The sequence below is a fragment of the Taudactylus pleione genome, unplaced genomic scaffold (assembly GCF_031769625.1).
Source record: "Taudactylus pleione unplaced genomic scaffold, aTauple2 ptg000279l, whole genome shotgun sequence".
NCBI lineage: Eukaryota > Metazoa > Chordata > Amphibia > Anura > Myobatrachidae > Taudactylus > Taudactylus pleione.
In genome coordinates, this window is record NW_028284681.1 from 1,970,154 (window position 1) to 1,992,637 (window position 22,484).

General features: G+C 47.4%; 1 protein-coding gene across 4 annotated transcripts in view; it reads left to right on the plus strand.

Annotated features, from left to right (window-relative positions):
- The window catches only part of PCIF1 (phosphorylated CTD interacting factor 1), a 73,702-nt gene that overhangs the window by 10,322 nt on the left and 40,896 nt on the right, over positions 1-22,484 (plus strand). For all 4 annotated transcript variants that reach the window (XM_088481927.1, XM_088481928.1, XM_088481926.1 and 1 more), the window contains exons 6-8: positions 3,229-3,404; positions 22,023-22,170; positions 22,290-22,373. In XM_088481927.1, coding sequence (XP_088338053.1) covers positions 3,229-3,404; positions 22,023-22,170; positions 22,290-22,373 — 408 coding nt within the window. The remainder of the gene's footprint in view (positions 1-3,228; positions 3,405-22,022; positions 22,171-22,289; positions 22,374-22,484) is intronic.

Sequence of the window (22,484 nt, forward strand, 5' to 3'; positions counted from 1 at the left end):
CCTAAATCCAAACACCCTCTGTTTAAACAACAGGAAGTAGCTTCAGCGGGATTATCGGATCATCTAGCTGAACACATGGCTGCAGCCTAGCAATCGCCTGGTAAAAGGTTTCATACTGACCTCATGTTACTCTTTTACTGTGGCTCATTGTGCAAAATGGGAAACACCACCTGTGGTGGATTCACGTTACGCGTTTAATTAAAAGCGCTACGTTGCCCTGCTGGATTCTCAGAATCAGAGAATTGCCCCTATTAGTTCCCGGACTGGGTAATCCTATCAACGGATGCCAGTCTCCCTGGCTGGTGCGCAGTGACCGGTCCGCGCTTTTTTCAGGACCGTTGGACATCAGTCGAATCAACCCTGTCAATCAACATATTGGAACTTCGAGCTTTCTACTGGTTCAGCACATACTTCACGGAAAACCTGTACAGGTTCAGTCAGACAATGCCACAAAAGTGGATTACATTGACCATCAAGGAGGCACTCGAAGTCTGGCAGCAATGACAGAAGTGTCACGCATTCTGACATGGGCTGAGGGTCACCTCCCGGTCATCTCTGCAGTGTTCATTCCGGGAGTTCTCAATTTGGAAGCAGACTTCCTCAGCCGTCACGACGTGCATCCTGGGGAATGGTCGCTTCTCCAAGAGGTGCCTCTCAGAGGTGGACCTCATGGCCTCCCGACACAATCATAAATTGCTAGTGTACGGGTCCAGAACATGAGATACCGAGGCAACCTTTGTAGACGCGCCGGTGAAGACCATCCTGTTTGCGTACCTATTCCTTCCAGTCCCCCTTCTTCCTCGAGTTCTTTGGAAGTTCAAACAAGACTGAGGCACTGTCCTGCTGGTGACTCCAGATTGGCTTGTCACTGGTACTCAGATCTACGGAGTCTCTACATCGACACTCCGTTCCTGCTGTCTCAATGTCCAGACCATTGTCCCAAGGTCCTTGCCTTTACCTGGACCTGGGTTATCTGTCTTTGATGGCGTGGCTCTTAAGACATCCCTCCTGAGGTCAAATGGATTCTCTAGCTCTGTCATCAACACTATGCTCAGAGCGAGTAAGCCAGCCTCTGCTCGGATCTATCACAGAGTGTGGCGTACATATTTCCAATGGCGTCATACCAGAAGCTACGATCCTCAAGTGTTTAGGATTTGGCCTGGCCTTCCTTCAAGCTGGATTGGACCTTGGACTTCTCCTTGCTTCACTGAAAGGGCATGTCTCTGCTCTATCCATTTGGTTCCAGTGTAGACTTGCACCACTACCGGATGTCCACACCTTCCTCCAGGGTGTCCTCCGGATTCAACCTCCCTTTGTCCCTCCAGTTGCTCTGTGGGATTTGTCAGTAGTTCTTCTCTCCAGGGTCCTCCATTTGAACCCCTGGATTCTGTAGAACTCAAGTGGTTAACAGCGAAGACTCTTTTTCTTCTGGCTATTGCAGGGCTCGACAAATCCTGGGGGCCAGGTCGCCATGGCTATCAGATTTTGCTGCCTGTCTACTAGATTTTGCAGTGAGGGAGGAAGCAGATCCTCATAAGCTCCGGCGGAGATTCGTGCCTATAGTATTGCGGTGTTCATATCATGCACAGGAGTGCATGTGCTGACTGTCGCCTGCGGTGACTGCTGTGCCTCTGTACGTCCCGGCCTGCACTGACGACTCCTCTCCATCCTCGCCTGCTTTGATCCCTGCTGTCTGTCCCAGTCTACGCTGATCCTCCTGTACGTCCCGGCTGTCTGTCTCCTATCTCCGGCTGCATAGAGCTCTCCGGTAGTAGGTTCTATGCGTGGCCAGGGATTGCGGAGCGGCTTCAGAGGGATAGTGGTGTGACACGAGGGGAGGGGAGTTTTGTTGTACATTCTGGCACCATTATTTTATCTGAAATGTGGTCCATTATTACTGGAGGGTGGGGGGTGGAGCATGGGAGCTGTGCAGAGCAGTGAGGAGGCCTCCGTTTTATGTATCCATTCAACTGTGACCATTTTGTGGACTAGTATAGTGTGTTCCCCTCATAAATCGGACTCCTTGCTTGTGCTCTATGGATTCACAAGAAGGGATGGCCAGCTAATAAACAAACATTGGCCAGAAGGCTTCGTATGACTATCTCAGAGGCTTACACACAGGCAGGCCTGCCTGTTCCGGCTTCTGTTACTGCTCATTCTACTCTGTCTGTGGGCCCCTAGTGGGCGGCTCGCTGTGGCACCTCGGCTTGTAAGGCGGTCACGTGGTCTTCTGTCCAGGCCTTTCTAAGGTTCTATGCATTTGATAGCTTCGTATCTCGGGATGTTTCCTTTGGGCGCCGGATTTTCCTTTCAGCACAGGAGCGTCCCCACCCTTAATAGGACTGCTTTCGGATATCCCCAAGGTCTCCCTGTGGAGCCTATGGACACTGAAGAAGAAAATGAGTTATTGTAAGTACTTACCTTGTGTTAACTCTCTTTCTTCGAAGTCCACAGGGCACCCGCCCTGACGCACCTGGCTTCATATGGGCTGTAATTCTGGTCACCGGTTTCCCGTCTCCTTCTCTGTGAGAGTGTGATTCTTGTGTGTGCCAGTCTTCCTTCTCTCTATCCTCCTCCTGCCTTTGGCTACTTACCAACTGAGGTGTCTCTGGCTCGGGGGCCGGGTATAGGGAGGATGGACCAGTGCATCCTGAGAGCAAAAGCTTTAACTGCGTGGTGCCTGGGATCCAGATCCAACCTACACTCCAAGTTAACATAACTCTCATTTTTGTGCCAAAATAAGTGTGTAATAGTGTAATTTATGCAGCAGGCTCACAACTTTTGCACTATTGTAAATAACCTTCTCTGAATGTCTTCCTGTTTTATCCATAAAAAAACACAATAGGACAGTAAAGGGCACCATACACTGTGCGATATGCACCTTGCGTTGCGATGGCCGATCCGACGGCCGACATATCGGGCGGTCCCCACACACGGAGCGATCTGGTGGCCAACCGCCCGGTGTGCCTGCACCCCCCTCCCCCACCCGCATAGCGCTGCATGGGATCATTTGTCGATCCCCCATATCAATTGAACATGCAGAAAGATCTGGAGGAGCGAGGGACGACCCCACGGGAGTGCGCAGCGGGCGATATCATGCCCACACGGAACGATACAGCGGCGATCTCTTTTAAAACCGGCGGATCGGCCGCTATATTGCTCCGTGTGTGGGGGGCCTTGAGTCTGTTGTGCTTGGGAAAAAAAAAACTTCTTACTCTCTGCTTACAGTGTTTACTGGGACTTGGACATTCAGAGCAATGTATTGATCAAGCCTCCTCCACCTTCTCACCTTTTGCCACATCCATCACAAGTTCTACCACCGCACCCTGAGGTGGAGCTCCTGCGGTCACAACTTATCCTGAAACTACGGCAACATTATCGGGAGCTTTGCCAGCAGAGAGAGGGTACGTACCTATATATCCTCTATAGAGAAGTGGACTCTCTTAAATTTGTGTTCCAAAGATATGTCTGTATGCATTTTATTATTATGTGTTATGTTTAAAGTGCTGACCTATTACGCAATGCAGTACTTTGTGGAGATTTTCACACAAACACATTAAATTCAAAGACATAAAGCAGAATGTAAAGGTGTCCCTGCCCAATGTAATTTACAGTCTAAGAGGTGTGTGGAGCAAAAGGTAGTGGAATAACAATTGTAGCGGTTAGACGGGAATAGAACATAGTCATTACTTGCAAGCAGAGATGTGGTGACCTGTATGTATTTCCATACCATATGCATTCCTGTTGTGTGCTTTGAGAAGGATAGTATTCATAGTTCAGCTATTATCTTATCATAATCTAAAGAAGTAGACCATTAACACTTAGAGCCGTATTCAATTTGAGCCAAGCCGCGATACTTTTTCGCGGCCAGGACTTTTCGCCAACTTCGCCTGTTTTGTAGGCGGAAAAGTATCGCGCGTGTGCCCGCTTTACCCCATATTCAATTTGAAAGTATGCGAAAACGGGACCCGGCGAAACTTGAACAGGTGGAAAGTACTGTCAGAATTGGGGAAATCAGCTTGACACTCCCCAAAAGATGCTCTGACATGGGGTTCACTATGGTACCCCCCGATTTTGGCTTGCTGAAGGTATTTGGAGTTTTTAAACTGGCTCAATAGCTGCTAAATAGCATTTTTCTATACATGGTGCAGAATAGTATTTAGGAGTATTTTTTCCAGAAAATAACTTATCCCAGCAAATTTGGGGTACTTGAAAATGAGGGTCAGCATATTTAAAAGTTGCTAAAGTGAATTTGAAGAAATCGTCAAAAATCCACCTGCCACAAGCACCTGCAATCAAAAAAACACATGGGGCATACTTGGGGACCCCCCCCAGAGTCAAGTTTTTAACTTTGTACCCCAACTTTTTTCGCCCCCTTTTTCATTTTTTTCGGGTGTCCTTAAGTGTTTTTTTTTTTTTTGACACCGTTTACCTTTGGGGGACTGTTTGAAGGCTGCAGGGGGGTTCCCGCAATGTTGCACCCCAATTCCCCATTTCTGCACTTTTTTTCCGCCTGCTGTTCACCTACTACATTGCATTGAGGCGGAAAGTCTTTCAAATTGAATACAGGGTAAAAGCAAAACAGGCGAAAATTACGTCATCGGCAAAAAAGTATCGTGGACCCGGACTTTTCGCCTCAAATTGAATACGGGCCTTAATATAATTTGTCAGAAAATAAGTATTCTAGCCAGTGAAGTGTTCAAAAACAAATAACTGTTGTTAATTGCCATTATACAAATATTTTGACTAATGATAATACCAACTAAATAACAAAAGATGTCTTTCCATGTAATGTTCCATTTATTGCCCATCTTTCCAAAATCTTGTACCTGCAATCATGACAAACTTTTCCCAATTCCCTGTCTCCTCTTCTCTGGGGTTCCTCAACCCAACTCCCTTAACCTTATTGTCATGAAAGAAGCCTAGTCCCTTTCTGAGACCACTTTCCCTGCAGCATTCATTTATGATTGGGTCGGGGAGTGTGGGAGAAGGAGAGACAGAGTCTGAGAAGGGGGTATTCTCTCCCTGCTGCAGCTTTGTATTGTAGTCAATATACAAAAGATAAAAGAATGGCACTCCAGGTCTTCACAATAGTAAATAAGTTGTATTTAAATAGTCAAGCAACAAAGTCGACGTTTCGGTGCAACAAACGCACCTTTGTCAAGACAAACATTACATTGTACACAAAAACACACCTACAGCCTCCCGCTAACCCCAATACTTATCGTCGGGATGTTGGCGCCAGGATTGTGACCGGTGTCAGGGTTCCAGTGCCAGGATTCTGCGTGCCAGCCTCCTGACAGTCAACATAAAAACGACATCTCTTTCTACATATTATGGAAAGATGAGGACAGTGAGATGTTGACATGATGTCATTTCTGTTGAACCACAAGGTGGAGTACTTCTTCTTTAAAACAAGGGATCTAAAATCATTGTTGATTTGCCTGGTCCTGATAGAAATGCTTCCGTGGGTCCTGAAGTGGTTAAAAAGAGATTGGGTTTGGGTTATCTTGGTTGCTCCAGACTGTCCGTATACCCCAACTTTCTTGGCCATTCTCAATATGGCAGTTGCCCTGTTTACTTCTATTCTTGTCACAGGGTCTGGATGGCGTGTTGAGACTTTGGTGCTTAAAACTGTCAGCTTTTCAGAGAAAATGGACACATTTGGATGTGCAGACTTTCTCACAGGCAGTGAAGAATGTGCAAACCCCCAATAGCTCTTTAAGACGTGAAATTTGGTAATGGCAGCTTTACGGCATCGTCCTCCTAGAGCCTAAGATTCTGTGGAGTAAAAATGTCTTACCTAGAAGGACAACCTTTCTTTTGGTTACCTCTAAAGCTGGAGGCTCTGTCTTTTATGTCTCCATATCTCATCTTTCATGAAGACAAAGCTATAATTTGGACTAAACTTCCTGAGATTAAACTGGTCTCCAAGTTCCTCAATCATGATATTTTGATTCCTAAGATGCCCTCGAGGGGCTGGCCAGCGTCCAGTCAAACCATTACGGAGTTATTTGTCAGGATTACATTGAGTGCACCTGGGTGGCACAGTATGTGGCCTAATCTGAGCAGCTGTGTCGGGCAGTCATACATGTCATCAGTCCATGCGTTTATTATTACAAGCTTAATGTTTTTGCACCCTAGAATTCTAGTTTTGAACAGACGGTGCTACACACCGCTTCCGATGAGCATATCGTCCCTTAAATGCAGCTTCAGGACGTTACCAAGGTTTACCACCAATTGTTGAAAGATAAATTGTTTTTTATACTTGCATTAAAGCTTTGCTTGAGTTTTTCATGGAAACCATTGTGGGGCACTGGACGTCCACCCTTTTATGGTCCAGTTCTGATTTTATGCTGTTTTTGTTTCCAGTGTCCTCAAATGAACTCAGAAAAAACAATTTAACACTAGTATAAAAATCTCCACCTTGACTACTCCCAGCTTCTCCTGTCTTGCCTCACTCTCAAACATCTCTCACCATTTCAAACCATTCTCAATGCTACTGTGAAACTTAATTTCTTTTACCACTTTGCATCTGTCTCCCAAATTCCTTGAGAAAGGCATGAGAGCCGAAACGCATTATTTAACACAGGGCCTGATGCACGCAATGACGATTTTTATGCCGATCGAGCAATTTTTTTGCCATTGCGTATGCAGGTCAGCCGCACTGCGCACACGCAGCGATTGTTTTGCAGTTATGCCCGCACTGATCTGGGGATGTCGGCTGGCATGCCGGGGGTCAACGCTTGCCAGGGCCCCCGGAGAGGACCCAGACTGCAACCAGACTTTAGGGGACAAGTAAGGCGGGTCGCCGCTTGCGGTGACCTGCGTATTACGGCAGTCGATATCTTTGGTCTCGGGACGGACTGGAGTGTGGATGCAGGCACCAGCCATCGTGATCCACTACACCACCGTCCCTATTTAAGTGACTCCTCCCCTCAGCTCAGGGCACCTTTCCTCTGAGGTCTGGCTTCTCTGAGCTGTTTTCCTCCTCCGGCCACGCCCCCTCTGAGATCTCCGGTGGCCATTTTCTTATGGTGCAGTCGCAGCTCTCCTAGGACAACGTGTGGGCCGGTCCCCCTACATACCTCTCCCCAAGGTTAGGATATGTGGCACTATTTCCTACCAGACACTGAGTCTGTGTACTTGAGTGTAGTGCCAATTTGCAGGAATTCCTGCATTGTATGTGACTTGTGCTAGCGCTGCCTGTCTGTGTCTCTTTTTTTCTATCTGTCAGCATATGACTATACCTTTCTCTATTTCATGCCCTAATACAGGTGTTGTTAGGGTGATTCATAAATAACCTCATGACAGGACCAGTATATTGCTTCCCTGTTAGTATTTGTACATACTTGTGGTTGTATTGTACCCAGTGCCATATTGTGTGTTATCTTACTCTACAGAGATGTCTGAGAAGGGTAATGAACACATTTCTGCACGTATTCCGCAATGCAGATTATGTACTGCAGATTTCAGTGAGGAGGATTTGGTTCGGGATGGGTTATGTGTGAGGTGTTATAATCCACCGGGTACCTCAAACCTCCCGACATCGGTACAGGAGCTCCCATGGGCTGTCTTTTCACAGATGCTGGCTGTCTAGTGGTCCCGGCTGCTTTTCCTCCTATGGGGTTACCGCAACAGCCTGCGTCACAGGGACTACCGCTAATTATGTAATCTCAATCCACTCAACTATCAGAGTCTGAGATGTCATCTGATGACGGAGAAGTAGCTGACACCTCTAACCCTGACTTCCCATTTGCAAGAGGCGGAGTCTAAATCAAGGATTAATATTCCTGCCTTGGTGCGTGCGGTTAGATCCGTATTGGTTATAGAGGATGACGAGCCAGCCCCTAAATCCAAATACCCTCTATTTAAACAGATAAAGGTGACTTCTGGAGTATTCCCTCTGTCAGATCAGCTAGTGGATCACATGGCAATAGCCTGGTCAGAGGTTTCAACCGCAAAAACGTTTGGCCTCATGTTACCCATTTCCTGAGGCTCATTGTAAACAGCGGAAATCTCCCCCTGCAGTGGATTCCCTATGACTTCCATTTCTCCCTTGAAAGATCCTACAGATAGGAAATTGGAGATTTGTCTGAAAGAAATATACTCTCTTTCAGAGCCCGTTCATGGCTATCTCCTGGGTATCTAAGGCTATAGAGTGTTGGGCCGATGCACTTGAGGACTCCTTCTCTTGGAAGCTCCCGACATGGTCTCCCGACAATCATAAATTGCCAGTGTACGGGTCTAGAACAAGAGATGCTGAAGCAAGCCTGGTGGACCCTCTGTCAGTGAAGTGGACCTTCCAGTTCGCGTACCTGTTTCCTCCAGCCTCCCTTCTTCCTCGAGTTCTTCGGAAGTTCAAACAAGACGGAGGCACTGTCCTGCTGGTAGCTCCAGCTTGGCCCAGACGTCATTGGTACTCAGATCTTCGAAGTCTCTCCATCGACACTCCGTTCCTGCTGCCTTAACGTCCGGACCTGTTGTCTCAGGGTCCTTGTCTTTACCCGGACCTGGATCGTCTGTCTTTGACGGCGTGGGTCTTGAGACATCCCTCCTAAGGTCCAAAAGATTCTCTAGCTTCTGCTAGGATCTACCACAGAGTGTGGCATACATATTTCCAGTGGTGTCGTCCCTGGAATTACAACAGCCAAGTGTTTCGGATCTCCCGGGTCCTGGCCTTCCTTCAAGCTGGATTGGACTTCGCCTGGCCTCGTTGAAAGCGCATATCTCTGCACTTGTCAGTATGGTTCCAACATAGAATTGCTACTCTTCCGGATATCCACACCTTCCTCCAGGGTGTCCTCTGGATTCAACCTCCCTTTGTCCCCCCAGTGGCTCTTTGGGATTTGGCAGTAGTTCTTCAGGCCTTCCAGGGTCCTTCATTTGAACCCCTAGATTCGATAGAACTTAAGTGGTTAACAGCTAAGACTCTCTTTCTTCTGGCGATTGCATCTGCCAGGAAAGTGTCAGAATTGGAGGCGCTCTTCTGTCGCTCTCCATTCCTAATATTTCACCTGGACAGGGCTGTGCTTCGTACTCGCTCTGAGTTCCTTCCTAAAGTTGTTTCTAGTTTCCACATTAATGCGGAAATTATAGTGCCGGCCTTTCAATCACCAGACCTCTCGGCAGGTGAGGCCTCCTTGGATGTGGTCCGCGCCCTAAAGATTTATGTGGAACATAACAGTTCCTTCTGGAAATCGGATTCCTTATTTATGCTTTATGGATTTCACAAGAAAGGATGGCCAGCCAATAAACAAATATTGGCTAGATGGCTTCCTATGACTATCTCAGAGGCCTACGCTCAGGAAGGCCTTCCTGTTCTGGCTTCTGTTAATGCTCATTCCACTCGCTTTGTGGGTCCCTCATGGGCAGCTCGCCGTGGCGCCTCGGCTGTTCAGCTGTGTAAGGCGGCAACATGGTCTTTCTTTTTAAGGTCCTATGTCTTTGATAACTTCGCCTCTCAATATGCTTCCTTTGGGCGCTGGATTCTCCTCTCAGTGCAGGAGCATCCCCTTAAAAGGACTGCTTTGGGACATCCCCAAGGTCTCCCTGTGGAACCTATGGACCCTGAAGAAGAAAATGAGAGTTATGGTAAGGACTTACCTTTAACTCTCTTTCTTCGAAGTCCACAGGGCACCCGCCCTGACGCACCTGGCTTCATATGGATTTTGTTGCTGGTTACCATTTTTTCCGTCTCCTTCTGTGTGAGAATGTGATTATTGAGTGTACCAGTCTTCCTTCTCTCTTCTTCTCCTCCGGCCTTTGGCTTATTATGAACTGAGGTGCCTCGGGGGCGGTGTATAGGGAGAGTGAAACCAGTGCATCCTGGAAGCTGAAAGCTTTAACTGCGTGGTTCAGTTCCATCACCTACACCCCAAGGACTCCATGTGGACCCTATGGACTTCGAAGAAAGAGCGTTAACAAAGGTAAGTTCTTACCATAACTCTCATTTTCACTGCTGCCTAGGGCTTCTAGTGTGCCGCCCAATAAATTTATAAACTCATCTTTTCACTAAAGCCTAGCAGCCTTTCCACTTAACTCCACACTCGCTGGCCCAGCCTCTTTCTGCCCACATTCTTTTTCTGAGTGCCCTCCTCCCCTTAGCCTTTGCCCTCCCCATTAGATTGTAATCTGAGTAGGACTTCCTATATACTAATACATACTAGCGACCCGCCCTGGCTTCACACGGGAGCAATTTCATCTTGCCACAACCCCCCCCCCGCATCTCATAACCTATGCCATGTCACCATAGTCCTCTGTATCACACCACAGCCTCCTGCTACTCACCACTGCCCCCTGCATTTCACCACAGCATCCTATATTTCACCACAGGCCCCTGCTTCTCGCTCCTGCTTCTTACCACAGTCCCCTGCATCACACCACAGCCCTCTGCATCTCACCACAACCTCCTGCTTCTCACTCCTGCCCATTGCATCTCACTATTGTCACCACAACCATCACTTTTGCTGCCCTGCAGCTGGCTGGGACGTGCTGGGAAGGGCAGAAGGATCATGGATGAGACCTTTGTTTTGCAGTTACCGTACGCATTATTAGCAGCATGTCCCCGGGGCTGGGGCACCTGTGCATATTTCCGTAGCCTTAATGCACACACCTCCCCTGCTGCTTAATATGGTGATGAGCAATGTACTCTTTGCACAGTGTACTCTCTATTTCCTGGGCTTACTCTTGAGCTTCTTCGCTGTGGTCCCCGCCATGGTGGGATACACTTCACAGTGGAGGAGTGTTGGCCGGAGTCTGCCTGTAGGTTCAGCATAGGGATGGACATCGGAATCTAGTGGTTACTAACCATCCATGTTTGTGTTCCAATGGTAGTGTGTTTACCATTTGATGGTGGCGGTCCAATGTTTGCCACCATCGAATGGAAATCATTTGATGATGTTCCGATGGTAGTTTATTTTTATTAAATTCCTGTTAGCTATGCCTCCTCTGGCTCCGTCCAGGCTACTGTGACTGCATCAGGGCATCTGGGCCTGATTCAGATGTGGGAATACTGTAAAATAGAGCAAGTAACTCTGTACCTGAACAAACCATGTTGCAATGCAAGGGGTGCAACTACATACTTTTTTATTTGTGGGGTAAATACTGGTTGCTTTTGCATGTGCCCTACAAATTCCAGACAGCTTTATTTTTGAACAGGAATTAAGATTTCAGTTTGGACACACCCCTCCCAAATCTAAATTTCTCTGCACATTGTATATATGTCCCTCGCGCAGTGCAGCATGGTTTTACCAAGACTCTATTCCCAAATCTGAATCGGATCCTCTGTCTGCCCTAGAGGTGATCCTGCTCCAGCCCCTGAAGGTGGCCACACACATGGCGATCTGCACACGATCAGCCGATGTGTACGATTTGTGTACGATTTCCCTTGAAACTCTCCCCGGCAGCTCTGCACACAATCTCCACACGATCTGCACACAATTTGGTGTCCAATCTTCATACGATCTCTCCTGCATCCAGACTTTCACAGTGCATCGTGCCCTAGATTGTCAGATCTGCCCTACTGCACGGCAGATCTGAAGATGCGATGTGCGACCAGCTCGGACACGCATCGCGAGTGGGGACTCACGATCTACTCAGGATCTGGCCGTATTTTACACGATCTGTCGTTCCAATGTGTTGGAATCGGACAGATCGGGTAAAATATCGCTATGTGTGTGACCAGCATGACTCACTCCCCTCTCTAGGCTGCTGCTAAGCAACAGGGCACATTACTAGCTCTGATTGGCTCTCACTTTGCTGTTTCAGCACTCTGGCCAGTTACTGTACTTCAGCTTGGTGTAAGATTAGATTTTTTGTCTGTGACTACTTTATTAAAATCGCCATTGCTCGGCTCCCTTTTGTCACAGATAAATGGTTCATACACCTAAACCTTCCTCGACCAATGCTGTATAGAACAGTGAAAACCCATCGATACTGACACCTGAAGCTAGGGCTTTCTTGGAGGCTCCACTCACCTTGGATGAGGTGGAAACTGCATAAGAAACATTCTGGTGTGCTTGTCCCTAGGCTGTTGGCATTGTTTAATGACCTTTATGAGGGTGGCGTATTCCCTTCCTCTATGTCTGAGGCCATTATAATCGACTTGCCAAAACCTGGGAAGGATTCTAAGTCTCCTGATGCTTATAGACCAATTTCTTTGATCCCTACAGATGCCAAGGTTCTTGACAAAATTTTAGCTTTGCGATTCAACCATGTTATTACTTTAATTGTTCATCCGGATCAGACCGGATTTATGCCCGGCAAATCAATCTCCATTAATCTTAGGTGTCTTTATACTCATTTGCAGGCCTCCCATGAGGGGGAATCTGCTTCGGTCATTGTGTCGTTGGATGCGGCAAAAGCCTTTGACTCTGTGCAGTGGCCCTACTTGTGGAGGTAATGCGCTGTATGGGAGTGGGACCTGTTTTCCTAAAACGGGTTCAGCTCTTATATGATAGCCCTAGCGCCAAGATTGCTGCTAAAGGCTTTGTATCCTCCTCTTTACCCCTGTCCTGTGGTACCAGACAGGGTTGCCCCCTATCTCCTGCTCTGTTTGCCGTGGCGATAGAACCACTGCGCGTCATGGGGGAATTTAGTGGATATTCCGGCCTTACTACCAATTGGGATAAATCATCCATAATGCCACTGCGAGTGCCTCCTCCTACTATTCCAGAGTCAAATTTGTGCTGGTTCTCCAAAATTAAATATTTGGGGGTTTGGATTTCTAATAACTCGGAGGAGTTTATTACTCTGAATTTGACACCATTATTCTCCTATTTGCGTGACAATATTACTTCTTGGAGCAAGCTGCCCCTCACGGTAACGGGTCGGGTTAATCTCATCAAAATGGTGGTGCAACCTAAATTTCTTTACATTTTACAGCAATCCCAGGTGTATGTCCCAGCCCCCTTATTTCGGAAATTGAATGGTATGCTTTCTTCTTTGATATGGGCTGGCAAGCGGCCTCGGATTCGGTTGGTTGTGGTCATCAGGTCCAAGGTGGATGGCGGCCTAATGTTTCCACACTTTTTCGGTCATGGTTACAGGATAGTTCCACAGACTCCTTATTTGCTCGTTTAGTTTCACAGTCAACTCCTGGACATACTCCCTTACATGCTTTGTTAGGTGGTAAGATTTTTAGTCGCAGCCCCCCACTACTTGTTCAAGCAGTCCAGTTTTGGTGTGAAGTGCACTTGTTACTCCAGTTTACTGACCTTGACCCTGACACCCCTCTGTGGCATTCTAGTAGGCTTTCTGAATTAGATACTCTTTCGATGAGACCGGTTTGGGATGCTTGGGGTATTTGTGTGCTGGGACAACTATATTCTGATGGCGGTTTGAAATCTTTTGGCCAATTGAGGGAGGAGTATGGTTTGCCGACCACCTATTTTTAGATATTTGCAGCTCAGACATACCTTACTGCATAATTTCTGGACTATCCTCTGACTTTTACCCACTCTCCTGTGAAACAGTTTGTGTTGAATTTGGGATCGGTGAAATCTGTATCCCTTCCGTACTCTTTTTTTTTTTTTTTTTTGCTGTCCTCCCATCATATTGATGCTCTGCCTGCATTGTGCCGTGGTTGGGAAGACATGGTGGGGACTCTTGGTGATGAGGAATGGGAAGCAGCCCTGGAATATCCCCGTAAGGCTACCACATCTATCAGATTTCAGCAGATCCAGATTTTACACAGAACGTGTTTGACTCCCGTTCGTCTGATGCACTTCGGAGGCCGACAACCTGACCTTTGTCCCAAGTGTGGTACTACCCGAGGGACCTTCTGGCATTTACTCTGGGAGTGTTCTGTGGTTTGGTTATTCTGCTCTCAGGTGAAATCTGAGATGTATAACACTGGTATTCCCTTCACGATTCTTACACCAATAGTCTGTATACTGGGAGCAAGGGAGGATGATAAATTTGACCGTTACAGTGTTCAGTATGCTACTAATTTATGTGCACTAGCTAAAGTCTGGCTCGTTCATGGATGGCTTCTTCTGGCCCAGACTTCTCAGCGTTTGTTGCATTGGTAAATGTTACAGTGGAGCATGAGCGTTATATGTATTTTACTTGTAAGACGACATCTAAATTTGACCATATATGGAACAGATGGTTGTAATCCACTTATGCGTCCTGGACCCCTTCTTTATAGAACAATATGTATATATGTATGTTGTTTTTCCCTGTTTTTATGTCTGTAGTCAGGTGGTATTTTGAGTGTGGCTTCATTTATTTATTTTATTTTGTTTTATGTTGTTTTGTTCTGTTGGTTTTTTTTGTCTATATAGTATGTGAATTATGTTTGTGGTTTTTTTTTTCTTTGTATACCAACTGGGTGTGTGCTAATTGTACTGGGTTTAATTGCTTTAATAATTGTTGTTATTGTAGCCCATTTTAATGTATGTTTGTGGCTATATGTGTTTTGCACTGCTTATCAATTTTGTATACTTTACTGAATATTGATTTGTACTGTTGCGATTATGGGGCGTATTCAGTTAGTCTGCGAAAAGCCGTTATCGGCGACAATTTTTCGCCGATGACGTAATTTTCGCCTGTTTGAATTATCCCCATATTCAATTTCAAAGACTTTTCACCGGTGAGAAAAGTCTTTGGAAAAAACGTATCTCACCACTGAGTAGGTGAAAAAAAAAAAAGTGCAGAATTGGGGTTTAGGGGTGCAGGCTTAAAAAAAAATAGCCTGCACCCCTGGGAGAGACCCCTACAAGTATTCAGTGTTTACAATTTTTTTAAAAAAGCGTTCAGGACACCCCATAAAAGGTAGTTTAATTTTGGGGTTTAAGAAAATAAAATAGGGGAACAAAGTTTTAAAGTAGCGAAATTGATTCAGGGGGGGTCCCCATGTATGCGGCAGGTGTTTTGAAGAATGCGGGTAGTAGCGGCAGGTGCATTTTTGAAGAATTTTAAAAATGCACTTAAAGGACTTAAAAATATGCTTGCACCCATTTTCATTTACTCCAAATTTGATTCAACTAGTTAGTTTTGTTTTTTTGCAAAAAAAAAAAAAAGTGCTGTTCTTCACCCCTTCTTCACAGGCACATTTATGCACCTGCCGCGGCTATTTAAAAACCCTACTTACCTTCCGCAGGCTAAAACGGGGGTACCCATAGTGATCCCCCATGTCAGGACATCATTAGTGGGGTCCCTGGATGATTTCCCGAAAATTCACGATTTTTTTCCCCATACTTTCCTTACCGCCGGGTCCTGATTCTGCAGCTTCTGGAATTGAATACGGGGATAAGCGGGCACGCGCCCAATACTTTATCCCCGTCAAAAGCTCTGATGTGGTGCGAAAAGTCTGGCATGTGAAAAGCCTGGACTTTTCGCACCAAATTGAATATGGCCCTCTATGTGTTTTCTTTAATTGCATATTTCGAGATCTTGTGTAGCCCTTGTTTTTGCATATCTGTTTTGTTGTTTTTTTTTTTATATTTTTGGTTGCTGAATAAAAATTTCTTTATTAAAAAAAAAATAAAACAATAGTGAAAACCTCATCTAAATTCGTCCAGTGGTTCAAGAGATTATCCCAAACGAACACACAGACCTCAGAACCGGGAACTATATTTCATATTATAAGGGCATGGTCGTGTTCTTTATATTGAGGCTGAATCGAATAAACAGAATTTTCCCATAGAGAATTCTTCAGAGGGGGGCATGGTGTTTAAAGGGCTACACCTCTGGGACCCAGCGGAGGTAGCGGGCGTTAGCAGTGGCTGGGCCGCTTTAAGGTAGTGGGCATTAGCAGCGCAAGGACCCGGCGGCGGTGCGGACGCTAGCGCCGTTGGGGTCTCGGCGGCATTGCACCCATTTGCGGCGGCAGGATTTGGTGTCTTTGCGAGCGCTAGTGGCGGCAGGACCCGGTGGAGGTAGCTGCCATGGCAGCAGGCCTGGATCCGAGAGGATCTAGTCCCTTCCAGCCATTCTGCAGAGTTCAGCAGCGGTGCCAATTTCAAGGCGCCATCTTTTAAATTCAAGATGGCCGCTGCAAGCCAATCACGGCTCGCGACGTCATCGCCCTGCCCCCTCAGCTGGCTTATATAAGCCAGCGCGAGACAGCGGCATGGTAGTCTGACGGCGGGGAGGGAGCATGGAAGAAAGAAGACAAAAGAAGTCTTAGTGTGTGGCGGCATGCAAAAGAGCTCAAAGGCTGCCGCCCACTAGGTGAAGAGAAAACCAGAAGCCTTGGGGAGGTGGCAGCCACGAAAAAGGGCTGACTACACCTGCGGGGCAGTGCACAGGGGCAGCAGCAGGGGACAGACTACTGCCGCTGATGGTCCATGAACTGCCCCGTAAGTACCCTAGCCCTCTTCCCCCCCCCCCCCCCCCACCTCCTAACCGTCCCGGGGGGTGCCTAACCCTAAACCTAACCCAGCTATGCTCCCTAAACCTAACCCCCCCCCCCCCCCCCCCACAGCTAACACTAAGGGTGCCCCAGACTTACCTTGTTCGGGCTGGCATCCTTCGGCGTTTCTGCGTCAGGATTAAGATACGCACCGGTGTTTCAATGCCTATTTTAAGTCCCTTGTCTGGATTCGGATGTCTGTATTGAGACCGGCGGCACATCCCGCGTAAGTCAGTTGTTCCAAATCTTTCTCAAATCATGGCACCCTAGCACTGATTTTGCTAATCACATTGACCATAAGAGCAGAAAAGAGAACCGTGGTGACTGGCATAATGCTCTAAACCCTATTCTGAGACCACTTCCACCTATGCTTAAAGCCCTTACCATTCACTATACTTTTTTAAGGGAAATAGTTGTCCATCCTTCATCAGCACTGGCATGACGCACTGTTTACTGCACTCCCTCTCCAACTTCTTCTCCCTCTCCATTCCTCAATAGATTTGTTATTTCCACTCTTCGTGTAGATTATCATGTTTATGAAATTGTTTCTTAATTCTCTGCATCATGCCTATCCCCATGGAGACGTTATTTGATGGGGCTAACGGATGCCCACCACTGCCCAAAATACTCCCATGATGAGGCTGATCTATTCCATTGTTTGTGGGACTTGTCCCTGGTTAGAGATTTTTGGTTAAAAGTCTGCATATCATTTTAATCAGCAGAAGCTGCTTGTGCTATCTATTTGCATAGTTATGCGAATAAGACGCATTTGGAGGCAAAAAGACGCTCGGCGCTGCCGAGTCACACTGAGCTCCCGCGTTGTGTGGCACGACTTGCAGTGCACAGTGGATAGATGTATGTGGGCACATCTGTAATTGGCATCGGTACTGAATTGATTGTTTACTTTGACAATACACTTTGCCTTATCCAATACAACTGCTGCACCCCCTTTATTCCTAAATATTACAACATCATTATACCTCTGTTCTTTTAAAATCTTAACAAGGAAGATTATAAAATGCATCATTCCTCTTCTCATATCTTATTTACTTCCTTCAATACTATATGTGAAAATGTTTCCAATGAATAATTTATCATTTCTTCTGGGTGCCCCAGTTTTCTGCCAAGTCCAAAAACATATCAGCAGGTTAATGTTCATTGTGTTTATGTTTGACTGTAAAGTTATATTTAGACTGTAAGGTCTACTTCAAAACCCGTGGATAAACCCTCAGCCTGACCGGGATGGGCCTCCCTCTGGGATATCCCAGAGTGGGAGGCCGACTTCTTCAGTTCACCCAGTGCTGGTGTCTAACCACCACGGATGCTTGGGTTAGAGAAGTGGTCTCTCACGGGTATGCCCTCTCATTCGCCCTCTGGTCAGGGTGTCCGACTGTCACCATATCTGGACGACCTCCTGCTCCTAGCAGGATTCCCAGAAGTGCTTCACGCCATCTGCAGTTAAGCACTGCTTTCCTGCACAAGCACGGATGGTTACTTAACTGGAAAAAGTCCTCACTGAATCCCTCACAGAGAATGATTCATCTGGGAGCCCTGCTGGATTCTCAGGTTCAGAGAATCTTTCTGACATCAGACAAGATCTCCACACTTCAAATACGAGTGCCCGGATGTCTCCACAGTCGCCGAGTGTCGATCCACTCAGCAATGCAGGCTCTGGTATCCATGGTGTCCACCTTCGACATGGTGGAATATGCTCAGTTCCATTCCAGGCCATTGCAAAGGCTGTTCCTCTCCAGGTGGAACAGGTTTCCCCATCGGATCAAAACTCAGACGACAGTGTTCTCTCCAGAGGTGCGTCTATCTCTATCTTGGTGGCTACAGACATCTCATTTAACCAAGGGTAGCCCCTTTTGGATCCCGGACGGGGTAATCCTAACAACGGACGCCAGTCTCTGGAGCTGGGGCGCAGTGACCGGTCCACACTCCTTTTTAGGACAGTTGGTCATCGGTCGAATCAACCCTGCCAATCAACATATTGGAACTTGCTGTCTACAGGGCCCTCAACCTGGCCCAGCACGTACTTCTTGGAAAACCTGTACAGGTTCAGTCCGACAATGCCACAATAGTGGCTTACATCAACCATCAAGGAGGTACTCGAAGTCAGGCTGCAGTGACAGAAGTGTCCTGCATTCTGACATGTGCTGAGGGTGACATCCCGGCCATTTCGGCAGTATTCACTCTGGGAGTTCTCAATTGGGAAGCAGACTTCCTCAGCCGTCACGGCATGCAACCCAGGGAATGGTCGCTTCACCAAGAGGTGGTTCAACAGATGGGGTCTCCCAGAGGTGGACCTCATGGCCTACCGACACAATCACAAACTCCCTGTGTACGGGTCCAGAACAAGAGATGCCGAGGCAACCTTTGTAGACGCATTGTCAGTGAAGTGGACCTTCCAGTTTGCGTACCTTTTTCCCTCCAGTCTCCCTTCTTCCTCGAGTTCTTCGGAAGTTTAATCAAGACGGAAGACACTATCCTGCTGGTGGCTCCAGCTTGGCCCAGATGTCATTGGTACTCAGATCTTCAGAGTCTCTCCATCGACACTCCGTTCCTGCTACCGAAACGTCTGGACCTGTTGTCTCATGGTCCTTGCCTTTACCCGGACCTGGATCGTCTGTCTTTGACGGCGTGGCTCTTGAGACATTCCTCCTAAGGTCCAAAGGATTCCTCTAGCTCTGTCATCAACATGAAACATAGAGCGCGTAAGCCTGCTTCTGCCAGGATCTACCACAGAGTGTGGCATACATATTTCCAGTAGTGTTGTACTAGAGGTTACGACCCTCAGGTGTTTCAGATTTCTAGTGTCCTGGCATTCCTTCAAGCTGGATTGGACCTCGGCCTATGCCTGGCCTCTCGTTGAAAGTGCATATCTCTGCACTGTCAGTGTGGTTCCAACATAAAATTGCTCTGCTCCCAGATTTCCACACCTACCTCCAAGGTGTCTTCCAGATTCAACCCCCAGCGGCTTCTTGGGATTTGGCATTAGTTCTTCGGCCTTCCATTTGAACCACTAGATTTGGTGGAACTTTAGTGGTTAACAGCTAAGACTCTTTCTTCTGGCTATTGCATCTGCCAGGAGGGTGTCAGAATTGGATTCGCTCTCCTGTCATTCTCCCTTTCTGATATTTGACCAGTACAGGGCTGTGCTTCGCACTCGCCCTGAGGGCCTAATTCAGACCCCCCGCTGAGCGCTCGCAAGAGGGTCGATGGTGCCGTAATGCGCACGACGGAGGGAGCTCCGTCGTGCGCCTGCGCGAGACCCGCATAGCGACAGCCAAGCTGTTGCCATGGGTCTCGCTGCAAAGGGGGCGTGCTGTCGATGGTGACTGACAGCACGCCCCCTTTGGTGGGCGTGCCGGGGTGTTGCTGCCCAGACGGAGGCGTCCCATGGGAACGCCTTTCGTCTGAAGCCGGCCCCACTGACATCACTAGTGATGTCAGTGGGAGTGTTCTTGGCTCCGGTAGAGCCAAAAGCACTCCTGGGCTTGCGGCAGCGAGACCCTACCGCAGGGTCTCGTCGCAAGCCCGATGGTCGCGATGGTCTTGACCATCGCGACCATCTTTTTGGCCGCTCGCATAAGCTGTGGGTGGTCACCCACAGCTATGCGAGCGGCCAGGAGGCCGCTCCATTTTTAGGTAGGAGGGCCCTGATTCAGAGCCGCTCGTAAGCGGCCGCTCGTTCGCTCCGAGCGATGTTCGCACAACTGCGCATGCGTATGGGTCGTAATGCGCATGCTCCAACCAGTCAGTGCGATCAGAAATCGAGCGCTCGCCAAATAGCGAGTGCCTGCTAATTTGAGTGACAGGATGAGGCGTTTGTGGGTGGTAACTGGGGAAGGTGCTTGAAAACGGGGACTGGAGATCCGAACGCAGGCGTGCCAAACGGTCAAAACTGGCGTTTTAAGGGTGTGCATAATTAACAAAGCAGCGTCATCGACCACGTCACTTGGTTGTCTCTTAGCCTGAACTGTTCGCATGATTGCGGTAGGAAAATCCTACCACAAGCACTGCAAGCAGTTCAGATGCCTTTTGATGTACTCGATTAATCAAATAAATAGCGGAGATGACATAGGATGCGAGCGGCCAGGGGGCGTCTTTACAAAATAGCGAGCGCATGTTTCGTTCGCTCGCTCAGACATAGAGGCGTCAACAGACCGCAAAGAGCGAGCGCTCAATTTAAATAGCCGGTCCCTTTTTCTGACCGAGCGAGCGCAAATAGCGTCCGGCTCTGAATCAGGCCCTGAGTTCCTTCCTAAAGTTGTTTTTAGTTTCCATATTAATCAGGAAATTATAGTGCCGGCCTTTCAATCACCAGACCTCTCGGCAGGTGAGGCCTCCTTGGATTGTGGTCCGCATCCTCAGGATTTATGTGGACCTTACCAGTTCCCTTCGCAAATCAGACTTCCTTATTTGTGCTCTATGGATTTCACATGAAGGGATGGCCAGCCAACAAACAAACATTGGCTAGATTTCTTTGTATGACTATTTCAGAAGCTTACTCTCAGGCGGGCCTGCATGTTCCAACTTCTGTTAATGCTCATTCTACTCGGTCTGTGGGTTCCTCTTGGGCAGCTCGCCGTGGCGCCTCGGCTGTTCAGCTCTGTAAGGCGGCCACATGGTCTTCTGTCCAGAACTTTTCTAAGGTTCTATGCCTTTTGATACATTTGCCTTTCAGGATGCTTCCTTTGGGCGCAGGCTTCTCCGCTCAGCGCAGGAGCATCCTCACCCTTAAAAGGACTGCTTTGGGACATCCCCATGTGTCCCTGTGGAGCCTATGGACCCTGAAGAAGAAAATGAGAATTAACTTACCTTTGTTAACCCTTTCTTCAAAGTCCATAGGGTCCACAGGGCACCCGCCCTGAAGCACCTGGCTTCATATGGGCTATGTTGCTGGTCACCGGTTTTCCGTCTCCTTCTGTGTGAGAATGTGATTCTTGAGTGTACCAGTCTACCTTCTCTCTTATCCTCCTCCTGCCTTTAGCTTGTTAAGAACTGAGGTGCCTCTGGTTTGAGGGCGGGGATAGGGAGAGTGGACCCAGTGCATCCTGGGAGCTGAAAGCTTTAACTGCGTGGTGCCCGGATTCAGTTCCATCACCTACACCCCCAAGGTCTCCCTGTGGACCCTGTGGACTTCAAAGAAAGAGAGTTAACAAAGGTAAGTTCCTACCATAACTCTAATTTTTCCCACGTTTCTATAGTCACCCAAAGGGCCTCCATTTGTTTGTCAATATTTTGTATTAAAGTAGAATTTATCCTCTTTTTTCACATACATTGCTACCACTCCTGTGATCTTTCCCATTCTGGGACGATGGCAAGACTGTCCTGCTCTCTACTACTGTCGCCACTGATGTCATAAGCTCAGTTGCAGCTTTTGTGGATTTTGGAAAGTTGGGGCACTAATTGGAAAAAGAGAGAGAGTAACAGGTATATAAAATTTAAATCTGCAGCTTATGTAAAGACACAGGAGAGAGGTCCCTGCTTGCTAGAGCTTACACTGTACAAGCCTATGACCAGATTAATTAATGGCTCCATTTTCTTTTGCAAAATTATCCAAACGTAGAAGAAAAATATCACACATTATATTATTTTTCAAATTAGAAATGTAAAAAATATAACCACATTTATATATATTTTTAAAACCCACTAGGTATTGACCCACCCCGGGAATCATTTAACCGTTGGCTACTAGAGAGGAAAGTACTTGATCGAGGACCCGACCCCCTCCTTCCCAGTGATTGCGACCCAGCAGTATCTCCATCTATGTTCAGAGAAATTCTGAATGATGTCCCTATAAGGTGATATTCAGGCTCATGTTTATGTTTGGGAAGGGTATCTGCTCTATTTTATTCATGCCTTTATTTTGGGAGATAATCCTCTTTCTTTCTTTCTTTCTTTCTTTCTTTCTTTCTTTCAGGTTGTCACGCATTAAGCACCGGGAAGAAGCTAAACGTTTGCTCTTTAAATATGCAGAGGCTGCCAAGCGTCTTATAGAATCAAGGTGATTTTTCGAAGATTAATTTTTCACCCAAACAACCAATTCTTGATTATTTTATACACACACTAGCGACCCGCCCCAGCTTCGCACGGGAGCAATTTTGAATTTACAGCA